At 43.3% G+C, this 14922-nt stretch overlaps 1 protein-coding gene across 1 annotated transcript; it reads left to right on the forward strand.

The window, feature by feature from the left end:
- The first annotated feature begins 11466 nt into the window (after nucleotides 1-11466).
- Nucleotides 11467-12708, forward strand: LOC112457902. The gene is made up of 3 exons (XM_025021241.1): nucleotides 11467-11740; nucleotides 11849-12132; nucleotides 12181-12708. The coding sequence occupies exons 1-3, from the start codon at nucleotides 11467-11469 to the stop codon at nucleotides 12706-12708; spliced, it is 1086 nt and encodes a 361-aa protein (XP_024877009.1).
- The last annotated feature ends 2214 nt before the right edge of the window (nucleotides 12709-14922 follow it).

The raw sequence follows: 14922 nt of genomic DNA on the forward strand, positions 1-14922 counted from the left end.
GCGCGATATCTCTCGCTCGTAATTCTTAATTCGCGACGAGAATACTCGCGTGAATATCTCGCCTGTCGTAACACGTGCCGTCGCCGCTGTCCGCATTAATCGCGAATTGCAATAACGCGTGACGTGTTAATAATCTACGTTTCCGCGCGATATCTCTCGCTCGCAATTCTTAATTCGCGACGAGAATACTCGCGGGAATCTCTCGCTCGTCGTAACACGTGCCATCGCCGTTATCTGCACTAATCGTGAAATCCGCAATTGACGCGGTAATTACTAGAAATCAGTAATTATTAATATAGTAACCGAAATATTCCGATCTCGAATATGCTCGGGCAAGCCATACGTTTTCGTCTCGCTATCGGCGGCCTTGACGCGGTCACGGGCCGGCCGTGTGTATACACGTTGTTTTTCTATATAGACTCGCGCTCAATAATAACGCGCTATACTACTTCTCGTTGTTGCTGGGTCGACTTTCGGCACGACTCGAAATACATATTATTCCGATCGTTGGAATTCTTGTCAACATATTTGCCATCGATCGGGACTATTGTTGTCGGCGGGTTCCCGGTATAAAATATCTCCGCACACTGGCGTTCTTTCAAGTTGATCATTAGACGTTATAATTGCAATTATAATCGAGTCAAAAGAAGTTGTCGTACTTAATGCTTGTGTCGTGGATTATTGTTCGTGTCGTATATATCGCTCATGTCGTATATGCTGCTCGTGCCGTAACACCGCGCGCAACACACCTTGATCTAATCGTAACCCCATAGATATTGGGGTTACGATGGGGATATTGAGTGCATTTCTCGTTGTAACCGGGCACCTGTGATAACCTAATTGATAACCTTGATTATTGATACCACTATTTTCTTATTTCGTACATTCTCTGCAACCATCCTTGATATTTATCCTGTGTTTGATTCTCGTTTCCTTGCGCTTCTCGCGTCAATTATTGCATCATAGTTGAAGAATATTCTCTCGTGAATATTTCATCGAGTTTTCGCATAGGAATTCGAACCATTACTTCGATTGTTATTACTTCGAGCTTACGTGAATCCTCGACCTTGCGCGCGTGTTCCACGTTCCGATCATCATGACCCGAGGTCACGTAACTAAACGCGAGTTGTGTATACAGCAAATGAGGGAAATCCACGAGCTGTCGATGCTCGCCGCGGACAATGTTGCACAGAAGCCGAATTTCCTCGTTAGATATCCTACCGTAACTAGGTTGATCGATGAATTTGAGGCAGCCCACCTCAAAATAATTCAAAACGCCTCAGACGATGGGTTCACCGTTGAGAACGTGATTCGCAAGGAATTCGACACGATGCGCTTCGGAGTGATCGGGCGTTATGAGAAGTTCGTAGCGCCGACCGAGCGGCCGCCGCGGTCGCTCAGGCCCCGGTCCAAACGTCGTCTATCCGATTGCCCAAAATCTCACTTCCGGAATTCTCGGGAGATCTCGCGCTTTGGCCTTCGTTCATCGCGTTATTAAACGTTTCCATTCACGAGAACCGGAGTATCTCCTCCATAAAGAAGTATCAGTATTTGGTGGCCTCATTGAAAGGGGAAGCGCTTAACGTCGTCAAGAACCTCCCCCTCTCCGCCGATAACTACGCGATAGGGTAAAAGTTTACAATAACTTACACAGCTCGGATTACTTTGACCTTGACATAGTCAACATAGACTTGTCAAGGACATAATACTGAGTAACTTTTCCTTATAACTTAATCGGCGGTCGCTTTTTATTAAAAAGTTATTAACAAAAAAAAGTTTGGCGACCTCACCGATTTCAATGACCTTGATATATGTTGTCAAGGTCATGACCCCGAGTGACCTTTAGAAGGTTTTAGCCGTTGCTCGTTATTCGTTAAAAAGTTATTAACAAAAAAAGTTTGGAAAATACGTAGGTTAGATGACGCGCTTTACAAGTATTTAACTGTTTAAAGCGCGTCACTAATCTACATAGGTTAGATGACGCGCTTTAACAGTATTTAATTGTTTAAAGCGCGTCAACTAACCCATGCGTAAACTATTTCAGGGCTACCGTACCTCTCCCAAAAGCAGGGGGGTGTGGGTGAACCTCGGTTCGCGTGAAAAGTATATGCGTGAACCATTTCGGGGCTACCGCACCTCCCCCGAAAGCGGGGGGGAGGTTGAACCTCGGTTCGCGTGTAAAGTGTATGCGTGAACTATTTCGGAGCTACCGCACCTCCCCCGAAAGCAGGGGGGTTGTGGGTAAACCTCGGTTCGCGTGAAAAGTGTATGCGTAAACTATTTCGACATATATATTAGTCCGTTATGCCTTCCAATACTCAAAATAGCTGCTATATTTTTCAAACTTTTTTTGTTTATAACTTTTTAATAAGCAGCGACCGCCGACTAAGTTATAAGGAAAAGTTACTCAGTATTATGTTCTTGACAACATATGTCAAGGTCAAAGTAATCCGAGCTGTGTAAGTTATTGTAAACTTTTACCCGCGATAGCTTACGACGCTTTAATTGCGCGATATCAGAACAGACGAGTTTTAACGGATTACCACGTGGATTTGATGCTGAACACCAAGCCGTTAAAAACGTCAGCCGCCCCTCTGCGTACGCTGTTGGACACATTTACCGAGAATACGGGGGCATTGAACCTGTTAGGGTTTCCCACGGACTCTTGGGACTACCTACTACTCAAATTCCTGCTAAAAAAACTACCTCGTTCGCTTCGCGAGAAATTTGAATCCGAACACCGGGCAGAGGAAATACCAAAGTATGCGCAACTTACAAAGTTTCTCTCAGATCACTGCCGGGTCCTCGCGTCCGTGTCGGGCCCCTCGAACATGTTGCTCAAATCGCAGTCGTCTTCGCCGAAAAATTCCGCGTCGGCTTCGTCGCTTGCAACTCGAACTGCCGAGTGTCCGGTGTGGAAGGAATAACATCTCTTTTCAATTCTTCACTTCTTTTTTCCCTCGATTCCTGAAATTGTCTCCGGGGGAAAGGTACTCAACGGCGAAAACTGCGAATTTATGCTTTAACTGCCTTCGCGCGGGTCATGGCATTAACAATTGCACATCGACGAAGACGTGTCGGTCGTGCCAAGCCAAGCATCATACGTTGTTGCACTTCGAACGGAATTCGGGTTCAGCGAGTATCTTCGCGGATACCGGAACCTCCTCCGAATCGGCAGTCGACAGGAGTTCGTCGCCGCAAAATAATGAGCCCCTCGTCACCATGACTAGCGTTGCGAAATCGAGTTCGACCGTATTACTGTCAACGGTGCAAGCTGAAGCTCTCGACGTCCACGGGAATCCCTTCCCTGTTCGCATTCTTTTAGATAGTGCTAGTCAACTGAACTTTATTTCGAAAAACTGCATGCAAAAGGGTGGTTTCGGACAAACCAAGTGTCGTACCATAATTTTAGCGGTGAATGATACTAAGACAGCGGCCACCCGGGGTAACACCTCAGTCGTAATTCAAGCACAGGGCAACAGCAACACGCGCATTCCAATAGAGGCTACGGTATTTCCACGCATCTCCGCCCAGTTACCTGGTAGTCAGGTTGAACCCAGGGCGTGGAAACATCTACAGAGTGTGACAGGAAAATTAAAACCCTTTCCTCGACATCGACACTCGATGTTTAAATCCTTTCCCTCGACATCGATGCTAGATGTAACAATCGATCCGACAAAATTTATGAAATACCGACTGTACATTCTCTGTTGCCCGCGCGGCACGAGCGCCGCCCTGTAAACCGTCGAGACCGTTCATGTCTTGTTATGAATAAATTTCGTTATGTATGTTAATTTATTATGTACGCGTTCCGTCAACCAGTTCTTATATGTTATTATCAAAGAGTCAATGACATTTCAACGGCTTGAGTCTCGTCTCAGTCGCTGATTGATTGTAAATTAAGTTGTTATATGTTATTGCTGAAAGTCGACGACATTCAGATAGCTTGAGTTTTGTTTCGGTTGTCGACTGCTGAATAATTGTAAATTAATTAAGCTATTAATTCTTAATAAAATTTTGTTCAAATCTAAGAAAGTGGTGGATTGTGTCAAGACTAAGATTGTTAAGTAAGACATTAAATCGTCAAAGCAAGCATTGGCACAATTACTGAATAATTAAATTAAAACAGAGAATTATCGTCAAATAAGCCCTAGCAAGACTAAACGTAGCTCAATATCGGCATCCGCATTCCGAGCTCAAGGCCGGCCGTAAAGTCAAGTGTAAATAAACAGGAAATACTTCATGCTTTCTTCGACTATTGCTTCTAAAGTTTTCCTTGTAGCGCTTCTGTATCTATTTACTGATCATCTATGTACCGAGTGATAGTAAATCGGAGATTCCGCTTATTTAATCGAATTGTGAATCTTGGCCCGATTATAAACGAACTTAACATTAAGTTATCGCGGTTAAGTAAATTACTTAAGATTTTAATTGAATTCCGATAACGTCTTGGCAAGACAAATCGTTGAGGATTATTAGTTCGGGAATTTTCTGTAAACATGTTTCGCCGCCTAAACGAACGACTAGAGCCGGCACAAAATTAATAGAGATAAACAATAAAAACCGTCAAACGATCAGAGTTCGCAAACGTCGCTCAACGAAACGTTTCCAAAGGGGGACGCGTTAAGTGGGAACATGCAGACCGACCTATTCTATTGCAAACCGCTGGGGGCGCGGGGATTATCTCGAAAATTATTGCTTGGAGCCAAGCAGCAAAGCAGGTTATTACAGAATGGAGTTATACCGGTAAACGAGAGGGGCTCAGTCGAAAGAGAATTTCGTATAGTACATTTCGGTGACGAAAATCGGTCAGTCAATCTGAACACTTGATCATCAGACGATTAGGAGCGAGGAAACAATTAAAAGTCAAGCTAGGTTAACAACTAATTGTGACAAAGATTGGTATGATGTAAAACGCGAACTCGTAAGTAAACCACCCGATAGATTTGCGGATTGGAAGATCGAGATTGACGAGTTATATTATCATAAGACCAGACTACGCGAAAATGCTGATTGATGACAAACATCCGTGGAAAAGAGTAGTCAGACCAGCTGAGGTTTGCGAGATTTTGCGGGAGAACCACGAAGCTCCACAGGCGGGGCACCTAGGTAAAGATGGCGCATACAATCGAATACGACAAAGTTATTGCTAACCAGGCATGTCGCAGGACGTAAAATCCTCGGGAACTGTGACGTGTGTATGAAGGTCGAGATTAATCGGGGGCCACTGTGTCTCGTTCATGAAGTTATAAGTCGCTTAATCTGGATTATAGTCGCTTAATTTGGGTCTTCCGATTTTGCGGCTTGTTCTGTTTTTGTCTGAGTGGGGTGGAGGGGCCTTTGGTGGCAAGACTTCTGCTCACATCGTGGGCGCAATCGTCGATCGATACGGTGGGGCCGTTAGGGTAGACCGGGGCACGTTGTCACGCGGGGCACGTTGTCACTTTGGCTTTATTTAAAAAATTAATAACCGGAGGGCAGCACCCGTCATTTCCAAAACGTGTTAGTGTATGCCTATCTTTGGTGTGTTTACAGTCTTGAGATTGCGCCAGCCGTGTTGACGTAAAATCAACTTGAAAGTTTTTTGCGACCGTAAGTAAAATTTTATTGTCTAATATTCAACGTACTGGACATGAAACTTATGTTTTTTCAGAATAGACCTTTATATTATCTTAAAGTATGTACTTTTACCTACCGCGTGCAGTACCTAACCTTACGAATATCTCAAACGTGTCGGACATGAGGCTGTTTGAAGTAAAAAAATGCCCTCGGGGCACGTTGTCACGAATTTGATGGGAATCTATTGCGAATCTTCGAATGACGCGTTAACGAGTAAAAATATTTTATGTTTAATCACCGACATGATTATAAAAAAAAAATGTGTATCAATAAGTTGCGCATTCGAGTGGAATTCTTGCCTATTTAGATTAAGACGAAAACTTCGTGCTTTTTGTACTTTTTTGAAATAAAATAAATGTTTCTGTGAAGGATTTTACTTTTTTACATTGCAACGCACTATAATATATTGATATTTACGTTGTATACAGTTTGGATTACATTTTGCATGCAATTACATTTGATGTGACAACGTGCCCCGGTCACGGGGCACGTTGTCACAAGCGACCTGTCGTTATTTATTGTTATGTAACAACTGTAGAGTAACAATCACACAAAATTCGATACTGTCCAATTGAAGCTGAGGGTTCACTCAAAATTTTGGCATATCAAAGTACTCTTAAATATTGAATGTAAAAAATACAAAAAATATTGAAAAAAATGTGTGACAACGTGCCCCGGTCTACCCTATACGTGGTTGTCGTGCGGGATCTCTATATGAAACTTGTCAAACTGTTCCTAGTGCGTAGCAAATCCGGTAGAACGCGTCAATGGGACAATAAAACCAATGATTGCCGCGTTCATAAAAGATCTGTCAAAACTTCAACTCGCATACCATACGGTACCACATGCCGATAGTAGAGTCACGCCGTTTTACTTGAATTACGCGCGAGAGGCAAACATAAAGCAACGGAGATGTTTCGTTGACGGTAATGAGGAGGTAACGGATGGCCTGGTCGAACATTGGATTAAAAAATTAAGTAAATTCGACGAATTACGACATCAGGTTGAAAATCAGTTGAAATCATACTCTGACAAATGTCTTGACTAGGCTAATTGTAACCGAACGAGACGGTTTGACGTAAATATCGGTGCGGAAGTTTAATATCCAAATAAAAAATTGAGTAATAAAGCTGGAGGGTACTCGGCTAAATCGGATCACCGGTATTTTGGCCCAGCATTTGTAAAGCGAATAATCGGGCCAATGACCGTCGAACTGGCAGACAAAGCTGATAAAATCGTCGGCAGGTGCTATGTAACGGGTTTGAAAGTTCCTCGTCGGAGTTTACGTAACTCTTGAAATTTTATAGACAATTTGACCAAACTTATCTGTAAATAACAAAGGCATCACGGATGGCGGAGGGGACAAGACTACGCTGGAAGAGTTGCTTCAACGGAAATTGAAGATGGAGGAGCAGGTCAAGGTCCTCCTAACCAAACGCGAATCTCAGCGGAACAAGGCATTGTTGCAGGAAGCTTTGACCAAACGGGACAACGAACACGAAAAATTTTCAGACGCCTCGTGTGACATCACCTCAGGAGCTGCGTGACGATCCACGCACTCGTGTAACGTGCCGGGGACTTTCACGGTAGGCAGTCATGACGAGCCACTCCCAGAGGAGGAGGTCGGGGAAGCTACATTAACAACGAGCCCTGAAGTTCTATAACTTGCGGTCGCTTAATTTAGATCTTGCTCTGATTTTGCGGTTTATTACTCGGGAAAATCCGGGCTCTTCCTTCCCCTCGCCTCAAATTGACAAAACCAACCAGGATTTCTGCTGCCAAAGTCTATGCGGAAAACGTGAAACGCAACCGCATCCTCAGCAGAGATCACCCCTTGCAAATGTCGTCAACATGGGCGTCGAAGGCAACCGACGACCCTAAAACATTGGTCGCCCTTTCGATAGCTGTAATGCCATTACCGCTAGCAAAAATGTCATCCTTCGACGAAGTACTGAGGGAACTCGGCGTTTCGGAATCTCCCAGTGCCGCGAGCGGGAAAACGCCATTGTGCTCCGCCAATTACAGAATAATCGGTGAGAGTATGCTTATGGACCTCATTAAACGGGCCAAGCTTCTTGTTGAGCGCATGCAGTCAACCAAATTGGATCGTGACATCCAAACCTTTGTCACCTCCGTGGGCGGGGAGTGCGTCGCTTGCTGTCGATGAGTGAAGATCTTGCTCTCACTCGTTGACGAATTGTTGTGCCTTGTCGCCCCGGATTGCCGGGTTTGTGGCGCCGACGGATTTGATACTGACGACTGCATCTACCCACATGGGATGGAACATGAGCTTGCGCTCAACCGATGTCCAGGATGTGCTGTAAGCTTGTCTCTCTATTGCCCGGAATGTCCGGACTGCAACGTACGCGGAGACATTGTCGACTGGCTGAGACTTAACTATGCAACTGGGCCTACAGCATTGGTACCCAAAGACCACTAATATTTGATCAGCAAAGGCGCAAAGGCCCTGAAAAGGAAGGTCAAAGCAAAGTTGTATGACCCTACGGACTACCCAAACCGCGTACGCGCATTCCTGATCCGGAAGAATGCACTTTTCTCTGCACCGCTTGTCGCCAATCCCGCTGCATCATCAGCAAAGGAATTGTCAGTGGAAAGGAACCTCTTTGCGATCCAAGCGGTATGATCATCACGCAACAAGAAAACTCTGGACGAGATCATGCGGGAGAGGTCAGAGATGCGAGATGGGGAAGAAATTCGCGTCATGGTACTTACGAATTATAAGAAAAGGATGTAGGCCGCCCTTCTCACGATAATTTTGACGACTAACGCTAAACATTTTGCTTTAAATATTTTGTCAATTATTATCAAATTAAATTTAAGCGAAGGCCGTCGACATAAATATACGATAGTTAAATAAGTTTTCCGCTTAAGTTTCGTTACGTAGCTTATCTCACCTAGTAAATAAGCATTTCTTGCTATAAAATCTAAGTTACCCTCGACTCCAAAATACATTCGTCGCCAAAGTATTAAATGTATCACTTCCAGCTTTACCTACCAGCATTCCTTCCTCAAATTGTCGAAGTCAATGAGAAATGTCATACCCACAATTTGTTGGTGGAAGAGAGATTTTCAGGTGACTATGAGTTGAGCAGCAGAACGAAAACACACAGCTCGCACGAAATCCTCCGAACATCTTGTTTACGATGTCAAGGTTCGAGAGAGGGGAATGTGACAGGAAAATTAAAACCCTTTCCTCGACATCGACACTCGATGTTTAAATCCTTTCCCTCGACATCAATGCTCGATGTAACAATCGATCCGACAAAATTTATGAAATACCGACTGTACATTCTCTGTTGCCCGCGCGGCACGAGCGCCGAACCCTGTAAACCGTCGAGACGGAGAGCCAATAGCGTAGCCGCATGTGACGAAATATATCGATCCGCAACGATTGGTAGGATCGAAGGGGGTGGGCGCGTGGTAGCGGAACGACCGAGAGATCTCGGCGACTCTTCCGTCGGCCTTCGGCGGGATCAGTCTTGCGTAAATTATAAAGTAATCCGATAATGTATAACGATCAGTTGTTTGCCGGTTAAGAATCATTGTTACGAGTAGATTCAACGATATGAATTGGTTATATACTTTTGTAGACGGCGTACGTCTAATGATTGTGAACGAGTTGTGTGGGCCGTTTTGTGACGAATAGCGGCGTAATTGTAATGTAAGTCAAATTATTTCAATACACTCATATATCGTTTGATTATCTCTCTGATTTCTTTTGACTTCCACAATATTCCTTGGGTCTCCCGACGGAACTCCCCTTGTGTTATCTCATGATTAAAGCTTGAAATCGCTAGCCGATTACCAAATATTAGGAGAATTAAATACGGGATATGAGTTTGTTAGTTCTCATAAAACTAACTGGCGCCCAATTAATTAAGGTAATTTCGTCAAAAATTAGAGCCCTGGCAGCCATTGACCCAGGCCGCGCCAGGTGTCGGCATTATTCGTTAAATTCGTAGTCAAAAAAATAACGCCGGTCTCAAGAGATTAAAGCTTGCTGATCCGCAGTATCACCGACCTGGTCCCGTCCATGGTGTAAAAAACAAGGTGAAGCATTGCGCATAATGGCGGCAGCTTTGGCGGTTGAACCAATCAGGAGGCGACCCATTTTGTTGCGCTCACTTTAAGGTGAAGTTCGCTTATAAGAAATAAAAATGTGTGAATCATGTAAAATTTTAGATAAAACCTTAAATAAATAAATAAACTAATGACAATTAAACTTACATTTATTAGTTTATTTATTATTAAACTTCTGTTTTAATTCTGTTCTAGTTTGGTTACGTAATTTGATTAGAGTCAATTAACCGCACGTCCACAGTGTAGATTCTGAATTATAGTGTGAGGAAGAAGGGTTGAAACCTCGGTTGAAATTTACTTAAATAATAATAAAAAGACATGTAACGAAAAAAATAAATATTTTATTCAAACAGAATAAAATTAGGTAACGTTTTTATACTGTATACGAATTCAAATGATTCTTGAAATTTACCGCTGTTTATGTTTAAATTTTCTTCTTCTCAGTGGCAAGCTTCGAGCCATTTTTCTTTTAATTCGCGATTTTGCGGAAATGGAAAGAACTTGATGTCTTTCGTTTTCGTAGCTCCACCGAAACGATTTTTGCAATTTCTCACGCAACAAGTCGGCATGATTCCTAGATGATCATAATACAACGCACATAATACGACGCATAATACATAATACATAATACATAATACGACGCGAATTAATTATTTTAAAAAACTGTAAAGAATTTATTGCGAAAAATATTACAGCCAGGATTCGAACCTGGAACCTCCCTCATTTCGTGAAGAGCGTCTGAGGTAATATTTTTCGCAATAAATTCTTTAATTTTTTAAAATAATTAAAAACACATTTTTTTTAATGTTAAAAAAACGTTTTTTTACAATGTTAAAATAAATACAGCAAAAATAAGAATTTAAATTGCCAGTAAATAATGAAAAAATCAATAAAATAAATACTTTTTTAGTAAGAAAAAAAGGATCTGTTCTATTAATTTAAACGTTTTTTAAATATTTTTTTATTACTAAAAATGTTTTTAAAAATGTTGAAAAATATTTTTTTGCTACTTGGGTTATTTAGCAAATATCAACCAATATAAATGCCTCTCAACATTAATTATATTTACTACTTACTGCGTATGTTTTATTAAAGTCGCAAAAGTTGAACACAAAATATTTCCCGCACAACAGACGCACGCGACGGATAACGGACGTAACGGACTACGAATTGATGGAAGCAGCCATATTGCTTTTCTCGCAAAAAAGGTCGCGCGTTGATTGGTTCAAAAACTGAACGAGTGCGCAGCATCGGGAATGCTTCACCTGTCTATTTACACCATGGTCCCGTCGACATCTTAATCGGCGCAGATATCTTTGCTTCGTTGATTCGGGACGATCGTCGTGTAGGAAGGAAAGGTGAACCAGACGCCTTTAATTCCATTTTTGGCTGGCTGGGTTCTAGTTGGCTCAGTGTCGACGCAAGCATCTCAGCCTACACATTCGTTTCTAACTCTCGATTCTCTAAATGCATCTCTTAGTCGATTTTGGCAATTAGACGAGATCCCTACAGCTCCGCCGTATTCACAGAAAGATAGACGTTGCGAGGAACTATTTGGGCGGACCACGCGTCGCGATGTTTCTGGTCGCTTTGTAGTGTCTTTTCACAAAGGATAAACCTTGTTTTGTTGGCACGCGTCAAGTAGCTTTGAACCGATTTCGCGCATTTGAGCGTCGCTTCAAATTAGACCCAGAATTTAAAATGAATTATAGTAAGTTTATGCAGGATTATTTGGATAATGGCTATATGAGATTGATTAAGCAGCCGTTCCCAGTAAACGGATCTGTCTTTTACCTACCCCATCATGGGGTACTCAAATCAGATAGCACAACTACGAAATTACATGTCGTGTTTGACGCATCAGCTAAGGATCTGAACGGCGTCTCGCTGAATCAAGTGCTGCGATCCGGTCCTAAGCTAAAGTCAGATATAGTTGAGATATTATTAAGATTCCGGATCGGCTTCGTGGCGCTCACCGCGGACGTCAAGCAGATGTTCCTTCAAATCTTGGTCGAACTCGGTTAGTGTGACTACCAGCGAATCTTGTGGCGTTTCTCAGAACACGACCCGATCTCGGACTACCTTTTGTTGACCGTCATCTTCAGATTGACATGCTCTCCGTTCCTAGCGATTGCTTGCTTGTTGAAGTTAGCGGCTGAAGACAAAATAAGTTACCCGTTGGCCGCGGCTGTCCTAGAGGAGAGTATTTATGTCGACAATGTGGTGGCGAGCGTTGAATCAGAGGAGAAGACCCGCGAGTTTCAGCGGCAGCTACAAGCCTTACTTAAAACTGCCGGCTTTGAACTCAAAAAGTGGGCCAGTAGCCATCCGTCAGTCTTAGCCGATCTTAATCCGGAACTCCGTAGCCAGTTGTTACTGTCCTTTGAATCACCGGAGGATCAGTTTTTCAAGGTACTCGGACTTCGTTGATATCCTCAAACGGACAGCTTTGGCTTTCAGGTCAACCCGTTGGACAGAGACTGCACCAAACGCACCATTCTCTCTGAACTAGCTCGCATCTTTGATCCATTGGGGTTCTTAACACCGCTTACGTTCGCAGCCAAGCGACTGATCCAGCGACTCTGGATCCTTAAACTGGAGTGGGATGACAGGCCTCCTCTGAAGATATGTTCTAGACGGGAAAGATACAAGTCGGAGTTCTCCGCGTTAGCCTCCATTCGCATACCTCGCACTATCGCGGTAGATAACGTAGTCAGGCGAGAGATTCACGGATTTTGTGACGCGAGTGAGCAGGGCTACGGAGCCATTGTGTACAATAGAATCGTCGCCGAGAGTGGTGTAGTGATCTGTATGCTCATCACCAAATCAAAGGTGGCCCCCATCAAGGCCATCACATTACCGAGACTCGAGCTTTCCGCGGCTGTTCTGCTGTCAGATTTGTTAGAATATGTCGGGAAAATTCTCCGACCTAAAGTTGCCATCGACGACACATACGCTTGGTCGGATTCTGAGGTTATCCTCGCGTAGATACGCTCGGCTCCGCACCGTTGGAAAACGTTCATGCGCAATCGCGTCGCACGCATCCAGTCCAACACAGACATCTCTTGCCGGAAACATGTCGATACCAAATCTAACCCCGCGGATTGTTCAAGGAGCTTGTTTCCCCAGAAACTAGTCGAGCACCCGCTGTGGCGGACCGGCCCTGCGTGGCTCGTCGAATTCGAACCCACTCAAGAAACAACATTGGAAGTTGAGAATCTTCCCGAGGAGGAAGAAAATTCTCGCGCGTTCGTCTCCATGAATCCTGCCGATGGCGTAAATTCTATTACGGTTGTCGATTCGCTTCTCGACCGCTTTTCGTCGTTAGACAAACTCATTAGAGTGTTCGCATATTGTCTCCGATTCGTTAATAGAACTAGACCAAACACGTTCATTCTCGCCGTGGATCAAATCGAATTCGACTTTATTATATTTCGTCAAATTCGTTCAATCGCGTTGTTTTGCAGAGAATATTAGTAGATTAAGACGTAATCAGAGTTGCTCCAAACCTCTGCGAAAGCTCGCCCCCTTCTTGGACGTTCGCGGAGTCCTCAGGGTGGGCGGCAGACTGACTCATTCCGCCATCTCATACGAAGCTAAGCACCCAGAGTTGCTGCGTATGTTCGGCGTATCGCCTTGTATATAGTTGTAAATAAGCGTTACAAAATTGTCACTAGTTTAGTTATTGTTTCTTTGTAATTTTGCGTGAAACGTCGGCAGATCGCGAGCAGTAGAATTATGCGACTCACCTATCGGTGCTGCCATCGCTCATCCGCCGACAGCATCCGCTCCCCCCAAAAAGGGAGCAACTACTCGCCCGCGGCACATTACAGGACCGCGGAGAGGATTCACATTGATAGTCCAGCTGTCGTACGGCACACACACATTTTTGGCCAGCCCTCTTACGGCACGCATACGAAGGGATCTTGAGGAGCGCCGGCCGCATGATCACGACTTCTCGCCTACGCTCGCTACTGCTTTTGCTCTCGCTTGCTTGCACGTGCCTGCCTTGCTTTACGTTTTGCATGCGGAATCAGACGAGGACACCTGAGCGGCCACGAGGCCCGGACAGGACAAAGCCCGGCGGAACCAAGGCGACCGGCGCATCCCGGTGAGTCGCTTTTCGCTTTCCGACTGATTTGCTGCATACGCATCTTGCATTTGTTTATCATTAGTCGTGAGAGGATTTTAACTACCCTCCTCTGGTCCTTCGAGCAAACGCGCTAATTTCGCAAATCTCGCCTCCGGGGCGAAACAATCCCCGTTCAGCTCTAAAAAGTAATTAAATTTTAAAACATCATATAGGTAATTAAAGGTAAACAAAATCTATCATATCAACGAAGTAAAGTGATACAAGCATGCATTTTGATTGAAATAGTGCGCGAAATATGAAATATATATATAATTGATACATATAATTGTAACATTGATATTGCTAGGTGCAGAAAGTATGGTATGGACATCGTTTTGCGCGAAAAATTAAAACCTACATGAAAAAATACAATGATAAATCTTGTTTCGCACTGCAAACCAATGTGGAATGGACCTGCGTTTCCAATTAATCCAAGTAATATCCAAGTAAATTGTAATTCAAATACTTTTTAAACTACAGAAGATGGATCACGGAGTGGCTCCCCGATCACATATTTTAAGATTTATATTAAAAGGCAGGATCAATCGCACTGTACTTATTGCAATGCGTAGCGAATTACAATGCACGGCCAACCGTAATGCGTGATCAATCGCAACGATGCTCATTGGCAACGTGTTCATTTGTGGGCAATTGCAACGTGGTCAATCAGGAATCTGGCAATTACAACATAGTCAAACGGGATCCTTCAAATAAAAATATCAATACAACATTCTTAAATGGATATCTATTGATTTTTGTTTTATTTAGGTATATAACTAACAATAAAACCTCAGAAGTATTTTTAACAAAAACGATGTTTTTGAACATTTTGAGACACACGATAAGATTAGTAAACATAGTAATACAAGTAAAAACATTTTGAGGAGAGGGAGAGAGAGAGAGAGATTAATACACAAATACCTTTTAGATATTCTTAGATTACTTAGGCATTCTAAAAATTTTTATAACTATAAATAAAAAAACTATAACAACGAACTGTCCTCGGTAAAATGCATACTCCCTCGTTCGGTTGATAGCAGTAGGGAGTAAAAATTAATTTCCTCATTAAT

Source organism: Temnothorax curvispinosus, unplaced genomic scaffold, assembly GCF_003070985.1.
Source record: "Temnothorax curvispinosus isolate PA1 unplaced genomic scaffold, ASM307098v1 QBEX01000115.1, whole genome shotgun sequence".
NCBI classification, from domain to species: domain Eukaryota; kingdom Metazoa; phylum Arthropoda; class Insecta; order Hymenoptera; family Formicidae; genus Temnothorax; species Temnothorax curvispinosus.

Excerpts from the sequence above, each read along its gene's own strand:
- LOC112457902 (XM_025021241.1), top strand. The coding sequence starts at position 11,467 with ATGAGATTGATTAAGCAGCCGTTCCCAGTAAACGGATCTGTCTTTTAC. Across the intron at positions 11,741-11,848 it reads TCAAATCTTGGTCGAACTCG|CGATTGCTTGCTTGTTGAAG; the intron begins GTTAGTGTGACT and ends CTCCGTTCCTAG. Across the intron at positions 12,133-12,180 it reads CGGAGGATCAGTTTTTCAAG|GTCAACCCGTTGGACAGAGA; the intron begins GTACTCGGACTT and ends TTTGGCTTTCAG.